General features: G+C 39.9%; 1 protein-coding gene across 1 annotated transcript in view; it reads right to left on the reverse strand.

The window, feature by feature from the left end:
* Positions 1-508: 508 nt before the first annotated feature.
* Mysm1 (Myb like, SWIRM and MPN domains 1) overlaps positions 509-22,378 on the reverse strand; it is a gene marked incomplete at its 5' end in the record, with an annotated part of 31,270 nt that continues 9,400 nt past the window's right edge. The window contains 13 exons of the mRNA XM_051156811.1: positions 509-691; positions 1,639-1,696; positions 1,866-1,971; positions 4,870-5,002; positions 6,108-6,296; positions 6,773-6,847; positions 8,111-8,161; positions 8,474-8,528; positions 11,823-11,911; positions 13,545-13,622; positions 14,908-15,011; positions 16,377-16,507; positions 19,897-20,648. Of these exons, the coding sequence (XP_051012768.1) occupies positions 533-691; positions 1,639-1,696; positions 1,866-1,971; positions 4,870-5,002; positions 6,108-6,296; positions 6,773-6,847; positions 8,111-8,161; positions 8,474-8,528; positions 11,823-11,911; positions 13,545-13,622; positions 14,908-15,011; positions 16,377-16,507; positions 19,897-20,648 (1,980 nt within the window). The remainder of the gene's footprint in view (positions 692-1,638; positions 1,697-1,865; positions 1,972-4,869; positions 5,003-6,107; positions 6,297-6,772; positions 6,848-8,110; positions 8,162-8,473; positions 8,529-11,822; positions 11,912-13,544; positions 13,623-14,907; positions 15,012-16,376; positions 16,508-19,896; positions 20,649-22,378) is intronic.

Below are 22,378 nucleotides of genomic sequence, written 5' to 3' on the forward strand. Positions count from 1 at the left end.
AAGTCTGACAATCACATAGTGCAGTGGTACACAGTGCAACTCTTCTCTTGGTGTTCTGCCTGAGCGGACTCTCTCTTTCTGCCTGTGTCAGCACTCTACAGCATGTTGTTAAAGTTATTATCAGAAGTTCTCCATCGCATTAGCTCGTTCCACACCAAGGTTGTGGCATCCAAATCACACCCTCCCCACCTCCCTCCCCACTAGAACCTATGGGGAAGAAAGAAAGAAAGTCAGTCAGTCTAATGAGATAAGACGCCAAAGTGAGAACTAAAGACAACTTGAGAAGTACAGCTTAGACCTACTCTACTCAGCGAGCTGCACACACCAAGGCAGACACTGCACTGCTGAGCAGACAGGACTCAGCACTCTTGATTGTCACTATGAGAACAAGCCTAACTCTCTTCCTTTTCACATTATCTATGTGGGAGAAGTTTAGACTCTTACAGATGAAAGGAAAACACACTTAGGTTACACTGCTATAAAATCTCTATTGTTTACAGTAGTCAAGGTTACAATGTCGTACTTTAAATAATTACATGAACAAGTCCTTTGTGCTGTTCTCTTCAGCCAGGCCATTTTCTTCCTTGCTTTTGTAATTGGAAAGGAATAAATTTTCTATTTGAGTCAAGAATTCCTCAGCGATGAAGCAATTGGCTACTTTGCTTAATGTTTTCCTTAGACACTCCAAAAGCTGGTAAAAGAAAAGTTTTATATTTAAAGACTTAAGTATTAAGAGGGCTTATGTAACTGTTACTCAGGTTTTTTCCACACCGGAGTGAGGAACGCTGTCCTGCCTAGTCTCTGCCTGGAGCGTGAGTCACTGCTGGAGGTAAATGAGCTCCTACAACCACACAGGGATGCGCGCATGGGACGGCTCCACTTTGGACACATCTGTGATTTTCCCCGTTAGGCCCTCCACATTCACAGAGCCACACCATGTCCACAGCTAACAAGCAAGAGCACAGAATTGTGGGTCTAGGGATGAAGCACAGCCCGGGCTGAGCACATGTAATCCCACATTTGAGCCCCAGCACCAAAACCAAACAAACAGAAGGAGAGACTGTGAGGGGGACGAGAAGGGAACTGAGTACACAGTTCTTGGCCAGTGCTCTGGAAGTGAACACATGGGTCTTTCAATAGTATACAGGAAATGTAGCAGGAAGAACGTAGTATGCTTACTTTTAGGAATATTCCCAAATGACTAAAGCAATGCAAAAATGTTGACAGTTTATTCATCTTAACCAGAAGTGGGGAATAAAACATCTAAACTTCTTTTTTACAAATACAAAGTTTGAGCAAAATAACCATTTAAACTTAAATTAGATTTATATTATATTTCTTAAAAAATGGCCAACCACTACAGTTAAAAGAGAAACATGGTACTTATGAATTTTAAATAAAGATAAAAGGTTCTTCATTTACACAATAATAAACTGGTAAGAAATATGCCAACACTGACAAATGTATTCTAAAAGTATTATTTCTATGTACATGCTTATCCAATAAAACACACTAATTTTACAAAGTAAACCAAGAAAGGACATATTGAAATGTATCCACAAAAATAATGGAAAACACACCAAGATTACCAGCTTTGAAATCTGAATAATGAAACAGTTAAAAACGAAGACAGCTTACTTTTTGCAAACAAGTGAGGTCAGAATCCCGACGAAAGATTCTGTCCATGGGGACGCTGCTGTAGGAAGAGAGGAAAAGAAACTGATGGGACAAATATAGAATCAGTTGTGTACTGAACTGTCACTGACGCCAGGCATCAGGAGTCTATATTTAATTTAGGATTTAATTTCTCTGACTCGATTTAATGAAACTACAAATGTGGGGATATCACAAACCGCAGCACGTACCTATGAGAAAGCCTGTATTTTTCGATGATCCATCTTGTCTTTTCAAACACTAACTCCCACTGAGGTTCTTCTGACATCTGTTGCACTTCAAACTTGTAAGGTAACCCTGCAGAGGTACAGAGACGCGCACCTTCACCAACTACTTCTCCAACCAGTTAAAATTCTCTTTAGTTTTTTGACCACAGCTTGACAGACCAACTGAACAGCTCTTTAAGCACTGGGCACTCATCAAATACTCACTGTCTCACTGTATTTGCCCCTTCAAGCATGTTAATGCTAAGCTGTTACTAAAAATGAAGAAAAGTAAAAAGTGTCCCTTTTCTGAAGTTGTGTGAAAGGCACACACTTGTAATCTTCTCACTTATCATGCAAGCCCAGAGAGCTTTGCACTGTTAGTAACAATCTGGCACTATTCTTGGCAACCAAGGCTTAGCACCTTCTTAGAACATGTCACCAGGCCTATGACAATGCTGTGTCATCGGGCAGCATTCCTATTTTCAAGCTGAGAAAACTACCGGGCCATGAGACTAGGGCAATAGCACTTTTACAATGAGACAGAAGTCACCCTAACGTCAGTTTGCTAAAAAGAGGCAGGTTTTATCTGCTTGTTTCACTTCTTTCTTTGAGGTGGAAAGAGGACCAAGCCTGACAATGGCTAGAGCTCCTTTCATTTCTCACTTCTCCTCCCCACCTTTTAGTTCTCTGCTTTGGCAACTTAAGGACAATGACACATCCCACAGGGGCCACTGAGCAAGTGTCTGTTGATGAAGACAATACCTGGCAAGCACAGCTGCCCGCCACAGTAACTATCTACTGACAGCCCAGTGCATGCTGACAATCCTTACCTCTGGAAACAAGATAACAGAAGCCGCAGAGGCAAGTCAGAGTGTAAGCCCCAGGAAAAATATACAGTGAATGTCAGAGCCAGGATCTAAAAACAGTTGAGTAATTTCTATTCTTAATTAAAGTTAAAAGTGGGAATAAAGTAAATACTATAGGTTTATATAGAGCTGATAGAACACTATCTATACATATGTGTGCATAAACTATACATAATTACTTGGTATGATTAAGAAAAATTCTATTTAAAAAAAAAGACACCTAAATATTCTATTTTAAAAATGCACCTAAGTAAAAATTGCCTTACATTCAGAATATTCTTATCCACTAGGATATTAAAAGACAACTAATCACTAAGTCTATTTTCTAACTGATCGTTCTAAAGACAGCTGGGGTGAGAAGTAGACAAGTACAGTCATCTCAAAGCTTCTAGAAAACCTCAGCCCTGTGCCAGATGCTTTCCAAAAACTGCAAGGCAAGCGACTCGCAGAGCACATGGCCACGTTCTAATACTAACAGCCAAGCCATTCCCAAGGCAACTCTGTCCGACAGATCCGCAGGGTCAGGAGACTCCCTGTACGCTGTCTAACCGGAGCTTTTTGCTGCGAGTGGCTGTGCCCTGCCTCTGCTGCTTTCTTCACAAACACAAGCTGTCTGTACTTCGCTGACTATATGAGGGGTACCATCTACAACTCTCTGGACTCTGGAATTCACTGTGAAATAATGCAGCAGACTGTTCTCTGGGAATAGCTGCCTCATCTCCATCACCGTCTCTCATCCTGGTCACTAAGGTAAGGCAATTTGGGCTTAAGTGATTCATTTCCCATATTTAGCACCTATCTTCCCTCACAGCCTGAGTTACATCCTAAATAAAATACTACTGTCTTGTTTAGTCTGCCTACTATTTTGGCTGCTTCAAAAAAAAGTCCTTATTCATTTTGACCAGAACCAGAATTACATAAATTATAAATTATTAAATTTAAATAATGAATTTAAATGTGAAGTCACACGTACCCAGTATCAATTACTACACTGGAAATGATTGGAATAGAAGCTCATGACCAAAACCCAGAAGACTGAGATGTGACTTAGAAAAGGTAAGTTTATTGGGACACTTTCTTTCCTAACGTTTATGCATCATAGTCAATTTGAAGAATTTTGTGTGTTGTGTGCTACACTCAGTAAGGCATTCTCGACTACTACTGATAATATTCATTCAATAAAAGCTCAGTGCTGGTTAGTCGGCATTAGGAATAAAAAACAATAAACAAACTGCACTAAGAGACAAAGTGACCATTAAGTCAGAAAAGTATTGCAGATATATAAAAGATACATTAACGGTCAACAGTGCTAAAAAGATTTTATGAAGTACAGAGCACCAAAGGAGTTTAAGAATAAAAAGTAATTATTAAGCAAACATTTGTTTAGAATCCACTTTATGCCAGGCTCCATGCTAGAAGCTGCACAGAAAAATGAGTGCATTACAGTATGTAGGGGCAGAGACGTCATCTTTCCACGGGAGGAAACCCTACAAGTGCATTTCAGACAGAACTACACCCAGAGAAAAATCTGAGTCTCCAACCACTTCCCCACTTCCTTTCCATCCAAGTTCCCTGCCTGCCTTTCTCATTCTGCTGTATTAATTCCCATGCAGACAGAGCTGACTGGAACCACTGCAAGAGACACACATCCCAGGAAAACCAACTTGGGCAACTATGTCAAACTCGCTCTTTCTCGAGACACAAGGGACTCGGGAGACCCGCAGCCAGTCAGCCTCTGGGAAGTCTAACCTAGGGAGGCAATGAAAAGCTGGGGTTATGGTTTTGTTTTGTTTTTTTCTTTGTTTGCATGCCACAACAGAGAAAACAAGATTGTATTTATGAAAATATTTTCCTGCGAACTGTGTTTGCAATGTCTCCAGTGCCCACGCAGTCAATGTCTAGTGCCTAGCGTGTGCAGCCTGTGCACCCCAGAGTCTCCAGTGCCTGCTCTAACATTCTCATCCTTTTAAATAAGGCCATAGTAACTCTAAAATGAAAGGAAAGAGGTTGGTTTAACAAGGTGGCATCCATCAAGTCCTTGGTTGATACACAAACTTTCTCATCAAATCCTTCTTTGATTTGAGCATAGGGATAGTAAGAACTTATTATCGCTGACAACGTACGGTAGCTACCATCAGGGCTAACTTCTTCACTTATAACCAAGCAGGTTATCTGGGAATACGGTGAAAGATTCCTTCGATTATATGGACTAACAATCATTCCAATGAACTTTGCTCCTCCTCTGGAGAAGTAACTCTGCAATGATAAGAAAAGTGTAATTAATTTCAACTATAAATGGTGTTCATAGCTAATTGGAGAAAACAAAAATGGGCCTATCCAAACAGCAGCAACTGAATGAAATGCCTTAAGTATTCATTTCAGGCCCAAACTGTTCACTTTTTCCCCAGAAATGATCCTTAAAAATAGATGCAGCATGGCTCGTGGATGGCTCAGTAGGTGACAGTAGCTGCTTTGCAAGCAGGAGGACCACATAATAAGCCTGGGGTAAACAGCTATATACATCTGTAATGTGTGGCCTTAGTGCTAGGGAGACAAGCACTGCTGGGTACCAGCCTAGCTACAGGTTCTGTGAAAAGCTCATCTCAAGGGAATAAAACAAAGTGACAGGACACTGAATGTTCTTCTCTGGCTCGTGTGCAAGCACACGGGATTATACAAACAAAAACACAGCAGAAAGTCCCATAGGTATTAGTTCGGTGTGCTGGTACATGTCTGCCTTAGTACTCAAGAGGCTGAGACAGGGAACAGAAAACTACCACAAGTTCCAGGCCAGCCTGGGCACACAGAGTGATAGTCTTCATCAAACAAATGGAATAAGTGTGTTTATATAATATAATGCCAAATTATGACTATAATTCTTATTAACATGGCAATAACTTACAAATAGCTACTTATGTAGAAAACAAGATTAAACATAAAATTGAATAAAGACAAAACTTTCCTAAGAGATGTATCAATGCCTCCAACTACTACAGGTGTAGCAAGTCCTGTCCTACCTCTTCCTGTCAGTTTGTAAAATGCTCTAAAAGCTTGGCTATACTAAAAATAAACAAGCAAACAAAACAAAACAAAACCTATCTATACTCAACTACTGGCCTTCGAAATGCTTACTATATAATCAGTAAAAAAAGCAAGTTATATAAGAGCAGGGGGATTACAATTGAAATGTAATATAAATAAATTATAATAAAAAATTAACAAATTAATATTAAAAAACAAGTTATTTCAAAACTGCAGATGTAAAGAATGTTAGAAACATAAAGCTAAAAATAATACATTTTTATTTCCTACAAATGTGTAATAATTTACAAAATGTAGGTATGTAATGCTACAAACACACCTGGTATTTGGCTTGCGTGTCAATATCTCGTAAAGATGGGTTAGGATCAAACGCAGGATGAGAATGGTACCACCCAATAACACTGTAGCCTCTAAGAGCCAAGGTTTCTGAGGCCTGTGTTTGTGACACAGGATCCATCTCGCACTGCAGTCCTGTACTGAGACTGTTACATGGTTCTGCTGCATAGACCTGTAAAGGATTGTTCTTACATGATCACAGTGAAAGCAATTCTATTACTTGCCAGATACACTAAACTCCAAAAGTGTGACTACAGGCTAGGGCCTTAGCTAGCAAGCACCTTTCTAATCTAAAAGGCAGGCTAATGGTTAGTTTTCTGGGTTGCACCACAATGCCTACTCAACAGCATTTTCAACAATTCCTATTACATATGAAAATAATTTCAGCAGAACGATGTATAGCATTTTTTAGCCACAAGCACTACAGTACATTTCCTTCCTTAGTTACGGCTTCTCCCTGGTGAGTGTAGTGTCTAGCCAAGGCAAGCACAATGTTCTCCCTCTTGATAGGAAACTGACGCTTGGGATGTGGGATGCCTTCTCACACACAGAGACACACATCAGGGTTGTAATTATATTTTCTAAATTCTATCAAATATTTGCTATAGTAGCAAGACTTGGTAACTGAGATGTTTTAGAAACACTTACTTCGAGGATCTTATCAGCCTCTGCGTATCTTCCTCCTAACAGCCCAATCACCTCTGCCACTGACACGTGCGCATGCTATAGGAAACATGAGGACAGACTCAAGACCAAATCCACAAGCACTGACAACCAAAAGTCCCAATTCACGTCGTGAGCACAGAACAGAGCTGTCTGCAGCAATGGCACTGCTGTCAATAGACAGGCATGGGGACAGCTGTCTGCAGCAATGGCACTGCTCTCAATAGACAGACAGGCACAGGGACAGCTGTCTGCAGCAATGGCACTGCTGTCAATAGACAGGCATGGGGACAGCTGTCTGCAGCAATGGCACTGCTCTCAATAGACAGGCACGGGGACAGCTGTCTGCAGCAATGGCACTGCTCTCAATAGACAGACAGGCACAGGGACAGCTGTCTGCAGCAGTGGCACTGCTGTCAATAGACAGGCATGGGGACAGCTATCTGCAGCAATGGCACTGCTCTCAATAGACAGGCACGGGGACAGCTGTCTGCAGCAATGGCACTGCTCTCAATAGACAGACAGGCACGGGGACAGCTGTCTGCAGCAATGGCACTGCTCTCAATAGACAGGCTCGGGGACAGCTGTCTGCAGCAATGGCACTGCTCTCAATAGACAGACAGGCATGGGGACAGCTGTCTGCAGCAATGGCACTGCTGTCAATAGACAGACAGGCATGGGGACAGCTGTCTGCAGCAATGGCACTGCTGTCAATAGACAGGCACGGGGACAGCTGTCTGCAGCAATGGCACTGCTCTCAATAGATAGGCACGGGGACAGCTGTCTGCGGGGCTCAGTCCCCCTCCTGCTGCCTAGGAAGCTTGAAGCACACACTAGAAGACGGAGCTTGTTAAAAAGGAAGATACCAGTTGCATTCTAGGGACACAAAGTAAGTCACTCCAGAATCTTCTGTAGAAAACCAGCAGGCACATACACAACTGTTAGGTGTCGTAGGTAGTAAGTACAAACAAGGAGCCTCTGCAGTTCAGATGTACTGGAGTGTCAGTCATCTATCTACCAGGCAGCAGACATGAAAACTGGTAAAAGGTTAATGATGGTAGACAACCTACAAAATTCACATAAATTTATTTCTTTCTAAAATATGGAAACATGCCATTGTCTGGCTTTTCCTCAAAAGAAAAGAGATTCCCTGTAAAGAGAATAGTTAAAACTGAAATATGTATCTTCCACTTTCTCCTAGGCTTACACACACACACACACACACACACACACACACACACACACCAACAAAAAAAAAAAGGAGAGAGAATAACTAGAACCCAAGAACAGAAATCATAACCAAGCATATTAGGTTATCCTTACCAAATCCATTATTAAAAGTACTTCTGACGCTACCTTCACCTGAAATGGCTCCTGAAATATAAAGTGAGAAGCATTAAAAAGAGAGGTTTTTGCTCTCCCCATAGAATATCCATCCTTTGTCCTTACCCACCCCACCAAGTTCTCACATTCATCAAAGGTCAGTGCAGACCAGACTTAGCTTCAAAACCCCACAGGAAGCAACTACTCTCTCTTTTCTCATTTCCTGCCAGACTCATTCACCTCATCCTCGCTGTGCCCTGCATGTCCAGTCATTTACACACAGGCCTCACATGCACAGATGAAGACTAAGTACTTCCTGTCTGATGAGGGCATTATTTATGCTTGCTCAATGACTACAAGTACCTGCTTTTCTTCACTGAAAAAATTACAAGGGATCAGCTGGAATGGATCAAGTGAGCTGAAAAAGAAAAAAAAAAAAAGTTAATTATATAGCCTCAAGGAGCCTGGGAAAAGTATTAACCACTAATTTGAAAAATTAGCAACAATATATAAACCCAAACTTTTTCCTATATAAAAAAATATTGTACCAAGAGAATCTTTTAGATCTGACAGAAAGCAGGAACTATGGGACAAAATAGCTATGCTATTTTTTCTTTTAGCAACTGAAGGAGGAGGATGATCAGACAAAGCTCTTTAGCTGAAAGACTAAAAGTTCAGTGAAACCACTATTTCCCCAACATGAGACCTGACAGAAAGTTCAAGTAAGGCATTTCTCATAAAAGCTTGTCAGGTTGTGCGTTGTGACGTATGCCTTTAATCATAGTGAGCTCTAGGCTAAGCAAGGATACATACTGAGTCTCTGTCTGAAAGGCAACACATCCATACACATGCACACCAACACTTGTCAGTATCTTAATAGACCCATTACAGTAGGAGGTCAATAAACACTTTTATTAAGGAATTACTTAGCAAGTCTATTAAATAAAGTAATGCAAACAGAAAGCCCTATGATACTATTTCAAAATGCAAAAAGATGGAGAGGGGAATTTAAGCAAGATGAGATATAAAAGCCTGTGCAAACCAGAAAGGAAAACTAAGAACGACTTGACCACTAAAAATCGAGCTTGAAGAGAGAAAACACAACAATTCTTAATTTTTTAAAATAAAATTTTACTTTTGTATTAGTGTTTTGCCTGAATGTAGATCTGCATACCATGCCTATGCCTGCTGCCCATGACAGTCCAAAGAGGAGGGCAGCTCCCCTGTAGCTGGAGTTATGGATGGCTGTGAGCCTCCATGTGGGTGCTAGGAGCTTAACCTAGGTCCTTTGCAAGAGCAGTAAGTGCTCCTAACCACTGAGCTCTACCTTCAGGTACTGGAACAACATTAATAGAAAGAAATTAATCAGAAATATTTCTAGTATGACAACCTGGAAAGAGTAGCATGTTGAATTTCCATCTGACAAAGAGTCTGTGAGGGGACTTTGTTTTATTAGGCTTGAGCCCTAGGGCCCAAAACATGTAGGAATTTTAAAAACCAAATAAGGAAGATTTTTAAACTAATTTAATAAAAAGGAAAGAGGGTGAGATGGGACATGCTTGGGTAGAAGCAGGAGGATCAGTGGTTTAACGTCAACCTCAGCTACATATCAAATTTGGAGCCACTTTTGGACATTTCAAATCCTGTATCAAAACAAGGAAAACAAAATGACTCCCTCCTCAAAAGAAAAACAACTCTAAAGGTTTAGGGGGTAGAGAAATGGCTTGAAGGTTAAGAACACTGGCAAGGTTTGATTCCCAGTGCCAAAATGGTGGCTCACTACCATCTGCAACTCCAGTCCCAGGGGATCCGACACACTCTTTTAGCCTCCAAAGCTATCAGGCATGCGCATACATAGAAGTAAAGTAGCCACACACATAAGACAAAAACAAAAACAATGATGCAGAAGGAGGCCGACTGGAAATACTGAATTGAGAGCAGAGTCAACAATGTCTCTGAATTTAACCTGCACAGACAGGAGCAGGCTCATGTTTCTTGAAGGGCTGCTGAAGATGGGAGACCAGAGAGCTACAGAAACACTTAATGAACAAATACAAAATCTAGATTTTGGAAACAGAGGCATTATTAGATATTGAATACTGGTGAAACTCTAGAAAAACAAAGAAGTGATTAATATTAACAGGTTTGTGGAAAATAAGTGTCCCACTTAAGTAAAGTGTATAGGCAATTTTGGTGGGAAATCTGTTGCAATTTTTAAATCTGAGTTTTAAAGCAAGATACCTATGATCTGTGTGTGAATAAGACACAGGATATGGGCTAACTGTGTTGAAGTGTAAGAGATGACTGAACGATGATTTCTGAGGCTTACTCCAGTAGACATTTTTATTTAGTGATCAATAGTAGAAAAAGTAACTTTATTGAAATGCTAAAATGTTAAATCAATCAATCAATGCTAAAAGCACAAAGATAAGAAAAGTTATATGTGGATTTAAAAGGCTCCTGGCAAGACAGAACAACTTAAAAATCACAATAAGCCTAAGTCTCACATACAGATTCAAAAAATTAAATATCTGGATACTGAAAGGAGTCTGGGCCCAGTAACTTTTTTAATACCTAGCACATTTCCCCCACAGGGTGAGGGTAAGATCAAGTTTCCACATTGGAGAGGTAGCAGAGAACATGCTGAGCTACAGGAGCAGGCCTAAGGGTCCTAGGCCTTTCTGCCTGGGTTAAACCACGGTTCCCACACTCAGGGGCTTGACCACACACTACATGTGTCTTTGCCACTCCTTTTTCTTACAGGTAAAACGGGCATGACGCAAAGGCCGTCAAAGGGTTACGTGTGTTCACATAAATAAAGTACGCTAAACACAACAAACAATGTTAGTTGCTGTAATTAATTTGTAAGACCCAAGCCCTGCCAAGGAAATAAAACTGCAGCCGCATTTCTCAATTATCTAGCTTTGAAAAGCAAAAGGCCTAAACCAAAGTCCACTTAATGGGGCATCTGCAGGAAGTAAGACAACTAGAAAATATCAAGGAATTCAACTTACTCAGGCAATTTTACAAATTAAAATTTTCAATTTATTGTATTATATTAAAAGCAACAAACTCCAAAACAACTTGTGAAAATTCAGCCAGAAAAAGAGGTTGTCTGATTATGTCTAGCGCTGACTGACCACTGTTATACACAGGTCTCCAGGGCAATACCCAACACTCAATGAGCCAGAACTTTGAAACTCTGGCTCAGAGTTTCCCAAACTGATAAGCAGTGAAATAAAAATTATATATATATTTTTTTTTTTAAAATTCCAAAATGTAATCACTAATTTTTCAATTGAAAAGTTGAAAGAGCTAAGGAGATGGCTCAGTGGTTAAGTGCTTGTCTTGTGAGCACGAGAGCCTGAGTTTGGAAATGCTGGGTGCTAGTGGCAGCTCAGCTGTCACTCCAGTCTCCAGAGCAGGCTGACTAGCAAGACTAAGCACATCAGCAGCTCTGGCATTGATGAAACCATGCCTCATAAGGTGTGGGAAAGACAGAGAATGTTCTTGACATGAACCTCAAGCTCACATATACACATGGGAACATGGACACACATAGTCATGTGCACACAAGGGAAAAAGAAAAACTATTTTGCCTGATGTATCTTCTATGAAGTACCTAATGAATGCAGCTACTGGGTATTTTTTCATGTTCGTTCTAACCATGTGTGATAAGTTAAGAAATACATTATATACCATAACACCATACCTTTTTGGTAGTTTTGAAGGTTTTGAAGATTTAGTAGGTTTGCACTTTTCCTCCTCTTCTCTTTTTGTCAGCTCCTCCCCAGACAGATGCTAAAACAATACAGCCCATCAGAAGGTTCCTCAGCTGCCCACAGAGTAAATATCTAATGCAGCTTAAGGACACGTGAGGACAGGACCGGACAAATTGGTGTACATTGTTTCCTTGCTACTAGTAAATATTGAGCAGTAGCATCTAAAATTGTCAAATTGTATAGCCCCATGAAAATGAAAAATTGTTGCTTCTGACTGCCCATTCCAATCAATGAAGCAGTGACCGAGTTTAAAAAAACAAACAACAACAACAAAAAACCTTCTAAGTCTTTCATTTCTTATTTCTAGTTTCCCAGGCTCTGGTGGCTGAATTTTCTTTCAAAAGTCAGATGTCACAGTGTGATAATTAAGAATGCAGATTCTCAGGGCTGAGGGGCAGTTCAGTGGTAAAGTAGTGCTTTGCCTAGCATGCATAAGGCCCTGGTTTTGCTTCTGGCACCATGACAGTAGGGGTCCTCAACATCATAAAATTCTGGAGTAGAAATGCACGGCTCTACTCCATCATCAGCTGAAAGGCCATCACTAAGACCTGAAGCTTTCACTCTTCAGTTTCCACATCTTTATAAAACAATAAGATAACAGTGTCATGGTGACCCGTGCAGTTCACCACATTGATACATACACCCTAGTTGTTTCTATTACCCCCTACACTCGAGTTAACACACTGTGCACCTTTCCCAGAATATTAGTATTTTCCTGTATCTGTACCTTTGCTTGCGCAACTCCCTCAGCCTAGAATGCTTCCATCTACATTCTGAGAGGATTCTTCTCCTGATCCTTTGGTTCAAACATCTCATCTTTTGTCAACTCTTTCCTCATCACACTTTTGGGAGTACCTCATATCCTTAGACCAACCTTATGAGAAGGAACCATGTATTACTTCTTAATATGTCAACAAGAGTCCGAAGTGTAAGGTTAGGGACAGGAAGCAGAGCACGAGGACGGTAGCATTTACTGAGCGCCTTGCCCAGGGAAGCTTACTGAATGACCGATACTAGGACCTTAATATACTTCACCTCAGTTCTTCTGAGATCCTTTCAGAGAGGTGTCATTCATACTTCATGAATTAAAATGTGAGATTTAGTACAGTTAGGTAGCTAATTGAGATACCAAAGCCAATAAATGCACATTTATACCGTATTTCCACTCTGCTACACTATCTACAACAAATTCTGTATGTGAACACATGTGTGCATGTGTGTATATACATCCAGTATTTGTTGCCTATGTTTCTTCAGGGTCCCAATTTCTATTAGTAGAAATAACACTTCAGTATTTATAATTCAATATGCCTAATGTTTATAATAGTATTTTAATTGGTTTATCAAACATCATTCAAAAGAACATCATTTAATGACATAAATAGAGCATACCAACTGCTCAGTCTGATACTTGTTCTCGATTTAGAGACAAAGAGATAGAGATAGAGACTCAACAGTCTGAGCACAAGTCAGACTTCTAGTTATCTGTACCACGGACACCTCTGGTTTGGTTAATGGTAAATAACCTTTCACTAAATGAAGTAAACATGGGACTGTGCACACATGCATTAACAATGAAATCAGTGTAATATACAGGAATGAAATAATGAAACCAGGCTTCATGGATAAGCCACAAATATGGTAAGAATTACCTCAAATGTCTGCCCTTCTAAGTCTTTGGCATCACACCAGTTTCCCCATGGGTCTCGGACCCTACGTCTCCTTGTACGCTACATTGAGAAAATAATAAAGGAAAAGGTAACAAAATTAACACATGAAAACACGAAAATAAATAGTAACCATCTAAAACTCTACTACTTAAGCATCTTAGTGTCTGGTCATCCACTAAATAAACTGCATCCTACTGATCATGCACAACAGTCAGTCTCCTGCTTAGAGACACTCAATCGACTTTTCGTGGGTACTCGCAGACACTGGCAAGGTAGGACCAGGTGGTGGCATCAATGTACCACTTTAGAAAACACAGCACTGATGACTTCCTGCATTTTACCTGATTTCTTTATTTTACTTTCCATTGCCATTAGTAGTTAACATGCGAGGATAAAGTACTGTTAAGACCACAAAGAAAATGGATTTGCTTCCAATCACCTGTTGTAGAAATGAACACATAGCAAAATGTATAGTGAAAATAGAAACAAAAGGATTATCCCAGCTTTAGAAAGGCCAGTGGCAAGTTAATCAAGCAGTGACAAACCGCAAAGTACGTGGACTCCAGTACTCATGTAGTTTTGCAAACACTGTGTCTGAGGTGTTTCAAATGGACCAGCTGCCAAAGAGAGGCTTGTAACTGACTTGTACAATTTCCACAGCCTTTCTTAAGACAGCATATTCGGTAGAAATAGTTCACGGCCAAAATAGTCTGAGATTTATTTTACTTGTCACCAATTTAATATGAAACTAATCAGATCTTATTGTGACTTTGGCTTATAGGAAACTTGCTGGATAGCTGTTATTTTGTTTTTGAGATAGGGTCTCGCTGTGGAAACCAGGCTAGCCTTGAACTCACAGAAACCTACCTGCCTCTACTTTCTGAATGCTGAAGTTAAATGCACGTGCCACCAGCTGGTGTGTGTGTTGCTGTGTTTATGTTTTCTTAACATTTATGGGTGTTTTGCCTGCATGTACGTCTGTGCACTACATGCATGCCTCATGCCAAGGAAGCCAGAAAAGGGTGTCAGATTCTCTGGAACTAGAGTTACAAATGTCTGTAGTCCGCATGATATGGTTGCTGAGAACAGAACCTGGATCCTCTGCAAGACCAACAAGTACTCTTACCTGCTGTGTCGTCTCTCTAACGCTCCACATGTTAGTTTTATCAATCAAAACCAAGTAGTACAAGACCACTTCAGTACAACAGGTTTCTATATGATGTGCCTGGGAACTTGAAGGGTTTTCTAGTTGTTTGGTTTTTGTGCCTCATATGCAATTGAATGGCTAAGGTAGAAAACATGCTCTTCCACTCAACGACAATTTATCAGCAGAACAGCTGCTTACCACAGACTGAAGGCGCCGGGCAAGCTGGTACACCGCTTCTGCGTCTTTTCTGTCACTCACTCGTACTTTATCAGCTGCTTGTGGCCTGTTATATACTGCCTGCTCTGTTGGAGTTCAGGAAAGATAAAATAGTCCATTATCCTATGACCTGTTAATAAGGAAGACATACTATACGTACTGTCTACAGCTGATCTCCCATCATTGTCTCACAATCACCATACATTTGATATGCCTCTTAGTCTCAAATAAATAGTGCTGTTATTAAAATGGAAGCTCAATAAAAGCAGTTATCTAAGAAATAAATAATGTGTGTAACTTCTGATTAAATGAGGGCTCAGCCCATTTTGCTAACTTTAGTAATTTAATACAAAAAACGGTATGTCATCTCTTTGTGGCAGCAGCTAAAATAACTTAGTTTCTTAAAATTCTAGTCTCTACAGAGGTTGGGGCACAAAAGCCACCTACACAGAAGAGTAGACTGTACATTCTCAATACACAAAAATGAAATAATTTGTCAGAGACTTTCTGGTCAGCTGTCTAGCTCACCTCCAAAACCAGGGGTGGTGAGGTTCTGGTTGCTTAATACTACCTGCACCCATCACTATCCGCTTGCTTCAGAGCTTTGGGATGTGAATCCAATGACAGGGTACAGCTCACTCTGACATATGCACTCATCAACTCTGAATAAGAAAATTAAGAGTGAAAGACTTTCACTAATTAAAAAATTGTGTGTGTGTGTCTGTGTGTGTGTACACACACATGTGCAGATGTGTGCATGTCAAAGTCATAGGACAACTTTTGGGAGTTGGTACTCTCCTACCAAGTACATCCCGGTTATCAGACTCAAGCCTCAGGCTTAGGGGCAAATGACACTGAGTCATCTCACCAGCCTCACTGAAATATTTTTGTGCTTTTATTATAACTACATATACAGGCTCATAAGTTGTTTCTTTTATTTAGTCATCGCTAGAAAGCATCTCCAGGAGGAATAATAACAAAGGGTAGGCAACCCTTATTCAAAATGTGTGAAAACAGATATACTTCAAAGTTCAGATTTTGTTGAGTCTTGGAATATGTGCTGCCTCCCCCCGCCAAAAAGCTCCCGACATCTAAACTTTTTTTAACAGCCATGCTGGTCTCAATACATATTTGTAAATAGGTTAGTCTTAGATTTCTCACAAAATTATTTACTTTTACTTGACAAAAAATTATTTTGTTAAATTATTTCTATTATATAAATAAAATACTTTCCTTTAAAATTATGTCTTCAAAGGGAGACAGTTTAATTAGCAGAAAACTGTTTAACATCAAAATCTTAATGATACACTTATTTTAAAATGTTACACTTTCTCTTTTAATTCCATAAACTTAAATCAATCCACTTGAATTTGAACCATCATAAAAATTAATGGGTATTATAAAGATTAAAAAATGCCAAGTAAAAGATGTTGTTGGGTTTTTATTTTTACCACATCCAAAATTGATTGCTCCTATCAGCTCGAGGTAGGTATGAATCCGTCCAATACAGTTAACATCCCCACAGTTCTTCAAGCCAGGACGCACTGAGGTCTTATTTAAGTATTTCGGTTTGCATATTTCCCTAATTAAGAGACGGAAGTACAATTATTTTGGATGAATAGAGACATTTTAAAAAGGATTTCTGGGGAAAACTTTTTAATATATAAAATATCTTAAATTTTTACCCTCACATAATGGCTAATCGTGTAACGAACAAATACCCAAGTGTCCTTTTTTTTCACAAGTAAAATATCTTTAAAGGATGCAACGACTTACAAGTATCTGTAAGTGTGATTGTGTTACAAGTATTCTTTCCCCAATACTAAACCCCACAGATCTCAGGTATCCCCAAACTTTGAAATTAGCACCTATTTTGTACAAAACCAAATTCGCATCTTCGTTTGTGAATAAAAAGAGCACTTAGGGGATTCAGAAGACCAAGTAATGAGACATTTCTCCTACTTTCCCTTTTTTTCACCCTACTGTCCTCATGCTGCCAGGCAGCAGCTATTCTAACCCTGAGTTATACTCTCAGCCCCAAGGCTTTATGAGCTCACTCAAAAAATACTGGAATACTGCATATTCATTTTTAACTGTAAGCACTTACTCACAAAGGAAAACTGATACAAGAATTCTAGAGGATTCCAAAGGAATCAAGAAACTCCCGACAAAAGTAAAGATTCATACAATAATCACATTTCTTTAATGTACTATGTTAGAAGGCCAATAGAAAACTTAACAGAACAGAGAACAAAAGGAGAAACCAGTTACTGATTCTGCCACATGCTGCACTGTGAGGTACACACAATCTGCCTTCCTAATCTAGGAGAAAGGTTTGAGCAGTCCCACCTGGGAAGGCAGCACCTCCTCAGAGTGATAAGCTAAAGACACACACATGGCCCAGGCGCTGAGGGGCAGCCCAGAGGCCACTCCCTCCCACTTTACTCTAGAGTATTTGCATCCCAGACACTGGTCTAGGCACAAGGGTCTGAGAGGTGAACAATGCAAACCTTGTACTTTCAAAGACCTTCAATTGGAACGGAGATGATCAATACATAAAGGAATAATATATATTACATTAACAATGACAGCTCCAGGAAGAACAAGAAGCCTAAGTGGACACAGTGCAGCAAACAGGCACAGACCAGTTTAGATGGAGTGCTTAGGGAAGGCAGCCCAAAACAAAACTTAAATCCATAATTCTATGAAGTCCACAGAAGGTGAAAATAATTGTTATAGAGGAGATTATTGTCACTTCTGCAGAAAAGCTGAGATTTCTGTGTTTCATCAAAGAAAAGCAAACTGTACAAACACGACAAGAACGTAGGAAAGAGCACAGCCACTAAAAAATGGCAGGAGCCTGAACACTGGCTTAGTCTGCACCTGTCTTCTCCAATCAACAGGCTCTGCAAGAAACTCAACAGTCTTGCTCATGGAGTAGTAAGCATTTCTGTTCTCCAAAGACACTCAAATCTTCTTCCTCCAACAACTTAAATGCCGTCTGCCTTTTAAGCAGTTTTAAGCAGTTGGCACTTGATAAACAAAACAGAACTGTCTTATGTTATCTCCTTTCTTAAGGGACTACGGTAGACAATTCACAACATTGTAGCATTTTCAGTGGCAGTAAGCTGTATGACAAAAATAAATACAGGATGCCAGAACAGGGAGGAGCACGGCCACAAACCTCACCTTTCCTGCCTGCGCAGACCTAAGCAGTTAAAGAGCCAGCACCATACACTCTGAAGGAAAAGAAGGAAAGGCTGGAGTTGCAACGGTTTAAACACTGAATCAACACAGAACTCTAGCGCCTCCACACCTACTGCGACCTGTAGCCAGGCCCTCATTCTCTGTGAGCCTCATTTTTCATTTGTCAAGACTGTCAAGAGAATTGGAGACAGTTTAAAAATAATGCATGGCATGTGGTAGGACATGGTAATAATAGTCGGTTAACACTTTAATAAAAACACACCTCTAAATAAAACCAATTGTACCTGCTCCATGGAAAAGCTTTCTTCTGATAAGTCACTTTATTTTTAAAACACTGCCTTCCCTTTTTTAAAGTGTCACTTGTGTCCTTCTGTACTTTATACTTTTCTCTTTAAGAACAAGTCTTTTGCTTTCACACTTTTGTATTAAATCTTCATATTCAAACAGAATATCAAATAAGCTTTATGTACTGAAGTAAAGGACTCAAGAAACTACTGTCATATAATTTTTGCTGTCTATATAATTTATTCTATTTTAAAATCCAAATTTCAACATAACAAATAAAAATTTGTTTAAAATAGCATTAAGTATGCACAAGTTGTTACATTTCTGAGGTAGAAATTGTTTGAAGGCTTTAAATTTTGGTTATCCAGCCTTTTTTTTCCAAAACCAAACCCAGGTATGAACAGAGATCTAATTTAGTTAGCACTTAAAAACTGTCAACGAGGTAATGTGGAGTACCAGAACGAGTGAGTTGGGCCAATACCTTTCATGGGTCAGTGGCCCTAACCTCTGAGAACTGTGCTAGTCTGTTTCAAACAGCAAAGATCCCCTTTGCCACTTCACAGGACTGTTGGGCAGACTAAAAGGAGCTGATACAAGTAGCTTTCTGCAAGCCACAAAGCACTACGTAATGTCAGCTGTTTCTCTGAGGGATCCCTTACTCTACTGATATCCTTAGTCAGAAGATGGTTCTTTAGCACTTTAGTCAGTCAAAGAGTACCAAGAGGCAAAACAAAAGCAAGCACTCTTTTCCTGGAATAAGTCAATGCTATCTGCGTGAAATGAGAGTTATTTAACAAGGTACACGCTAATCGTCAGAAGCATTTCCAGGTTCTAGCTGAAAGGCATTGAAACATGACAGGCAAACTGCTGACAGAAGAGAAAACAAAAGACAAGACAGAATGCCCACCAAAGAACTCTAAGACATTAATAGCAACTATGGATGCTTAGTAAGCTACCATGAGCAAGTCTAGTTACTTTCAGTGTCTTTAGGCTAATAAAATAGTCTTTTGGCTTAAGTAAATGTGCTCGCTCCACATTCAGAGTTGCAAGCACTGGAAAGCTATGTCAGAGAACAGTTTCAAGATTATAGCCATGTTTAATGATACTCCTGTCTCTAAGTTTGTCCTTATTTACACTTAAATACATGTGAAAACTGGAAATTTTCTTCTTTCCCAAACCAATAGTGTTCTATAGTTATAGCTTCCCGATATTGCGCCAAGAAACTGCTCCCCACCCCCAAAATGGTCACTCCCTTCTTTCCAGGCTCACACACTACAGAGACAGATGTTAGGATAGCAATGGATGGCCTTGCTTACCGAAGTTTGTAAGAGGTTCACTATGAGAAACCTTAAGCCCTGACTACTGAAGGAGTTCATGTGAAAGCTCTCTGGACCTCCAGCAAGTCCTCAGTTCTGCATGAGCCTAATCAATATACTTCAGAGGATCAAGTTTTCAGAACATGTGCAATGTGATTCTTACCACTGATCCAAAATGTAGTTTCTAATTTTCAAATAACGTTCTGGTGTTTTTGTTTGACGCCCCTCAAAAAACTCAGGAATTGCTTGCTTTTCTTCTTCTTGAATTACATTTCTATCTATTTCCACTTCTTGCTCTGGTGGCCTAAGCTCTTCTCCCTCGTGGTTTTCCTCCACCATCTGGCAAGGAGGCAGCAGCACTTCATTTCCACATGCACCCTTCCGGCTCTCACAGGACTCTGGGGAAGGTGAGCGCGTGGCCTCATCTGGTCCTCCTTTTCCTCCTTGCATATCAGACTCTTCCCCCAGTTTACTGCATTTCTCAGTTAATTTGATGGAATTTTTGCCATTATTATTCTGATTTCCAGCCCATGATGTAACTGCTGAGCTTGAACATGCTTCTGCTTCCGTCTGCTTCACACCCTGCAGACACGCCCCTGCAGGGCTAGCTACGGAACCCTCGGGGCACATGAGCTCTCCTTGGCTGGTTCTACACAGTTTACTACTAGGAGCATCTGAAGTGAGAAGGCTGCCACAAGTCCTTTGCGCTGTTTGAGAAGTCAACTCATCTAGTTCGTCTGTGATGTCTACGTCTTCATCATCAGATAATTTTTCAATTTTTACAGCATTCAAGTTAGGATCAGCACGACCCCTTAAGCATGATGCTGCCCACTCCTTCGTCCTTTCACCTTTGTTAACCTGAAGACCACTGCTGCTCTTCTGTGATGGTATTTCTTTCTCCACACCCCACTTTACCTTATTAAGAATCAAAATAGCATATACTTAATATTAAGACTTGAAGTTTAATGACCTTACACAAAAAAATAGACAAATTTTTTTCTAAACTAAGCACATGTTAACAGCCATCATACCTTCACTTACTTTTTAAAAATTTTATAAAGTGATTTTAAAAACCTTGCAAGTAAAATAAACAGCACACACCAAAATTAACCGGACCTAAAGAGTACACATCTTAGTGATCTCTACAGTTAGAGCAGCCGTTCTGAAGCTGTGGAGCTTCACACTGGAGCTCATACTTTCACTACTGAATGTGTTTTTATGCACATCAAAATGAAAACTCCTTCACGGAGTTTTGGTGTTTTAATTTTGCTTGACTAGGAAAGCAATTAGCTTTGTATTCTCTTCCATACTTGTGGAGGAATGCTGAATGTATCAACCATATCCATCATTTGTCTTCATGTCCTAATATTTTGCCTGTCTTGTGCTCTTTTCTCATGTTACCCTGTACCCATACATACATCTGTTTACATATATACATGACTGACTAGATCCCACATAAGAGTGAGAACACCCAGTTTCTGTCTTTCTGAGATAATGTGGTCTTGCTTAATATTTTATTTATATATATATTCTATCCACTTTCTTTTTTAAAATTTTTTATTAATTTAATCATATTACATCTCAATGGTTATCCCCTCCCTTGTATCCTCCCATTCCTCCCTCCCTCCCATTTTCCCCTTACTCCCCTCCCCTATGACTGTTCCTGAGGGGGACTTCCTCCCCCTGTATATGCTCATAGGGTATCAAGTCTCTTCTTAGTAGCCTGCTGTCCTTCCTCTGAGTGCCACCAGGTCTCCTCATCCAGGGGTCGTGGTCAAATATGAGGCACCACTTTCTTATGAATTTTGTAATTTCATTTTTCTTTAAATGTTTGAATTGTATTACAAACACAGACACATACAGACACAGACACACACGCACACACGGCTCCCCAAGGCCTCATTATCCAGACACCTGGTGATAGACAACTACACTGATCCCAATTTTTTTTGCTATATTGAATAAAGCACAAGTAGAGCATAGCATTTACATTAGAAAAAAAGCTCTCACGTAAGACACTTCCATATAATTATGCTTCTAGAGCTTACCTGAACAGTTACAAATTCTAGGGGTCAAAACCACACACCTGGGTCTGGAGGGCTGGCTCAGCAATTAAAGAGCACTGGCTGATTTTCCAGAGGACACAGAATCAGTTTCCAGAACCCATAAGGAGAATCACAGACACCTGTAACTCCAATTAAGAGGATCCAATGCCCTCCCTCTTCTGGCCTCTGGGGGGCACTGCATACACTGGGGTAGACACATAGGCAAAACACCCACACACATAAAATAAAAATAAATATCCTAATTCTAAAAAGTGCATAGCTAATACAGAACAAAATATTTGAAAAGATAAAGAACTGACTGGATTATAACTAGATCTTTCTAAACAAGGTTATTAAAATTTTCAGACAGTTCTTTATAATAAAAATGCTTTGTTCTTAAACAGATTTCATAACCATGTTTGTTAGCATTTATATCCCCTAAACTCTAAAATTTCCACAAGTTTCTATAGTGCAAAAGAATAGGTATTTTCCAGAGGAACATTAAAGCTGTGTAACATGCCCTCTCAGGAATACTGTGTGCTTTACAGACTGTAATGAACAACCATTATCCTATTCAAGCTCTCCATCTACTTAACAGCA

Source organism: Acomys russatus, chromosome 2, assembly GCF_903995435.1.
Source record: "Acomys russatus chromosome 2, mAcoRus1.1, whole genome shotgun sequence".
In the NCBI taxonomy this organism is placed as follows: domain Eukaryota; kingdom Metazoa; phylum Chordata; class Mammalia; order Rodentia; family Muridae; genus Acomys; species Acomys russatus.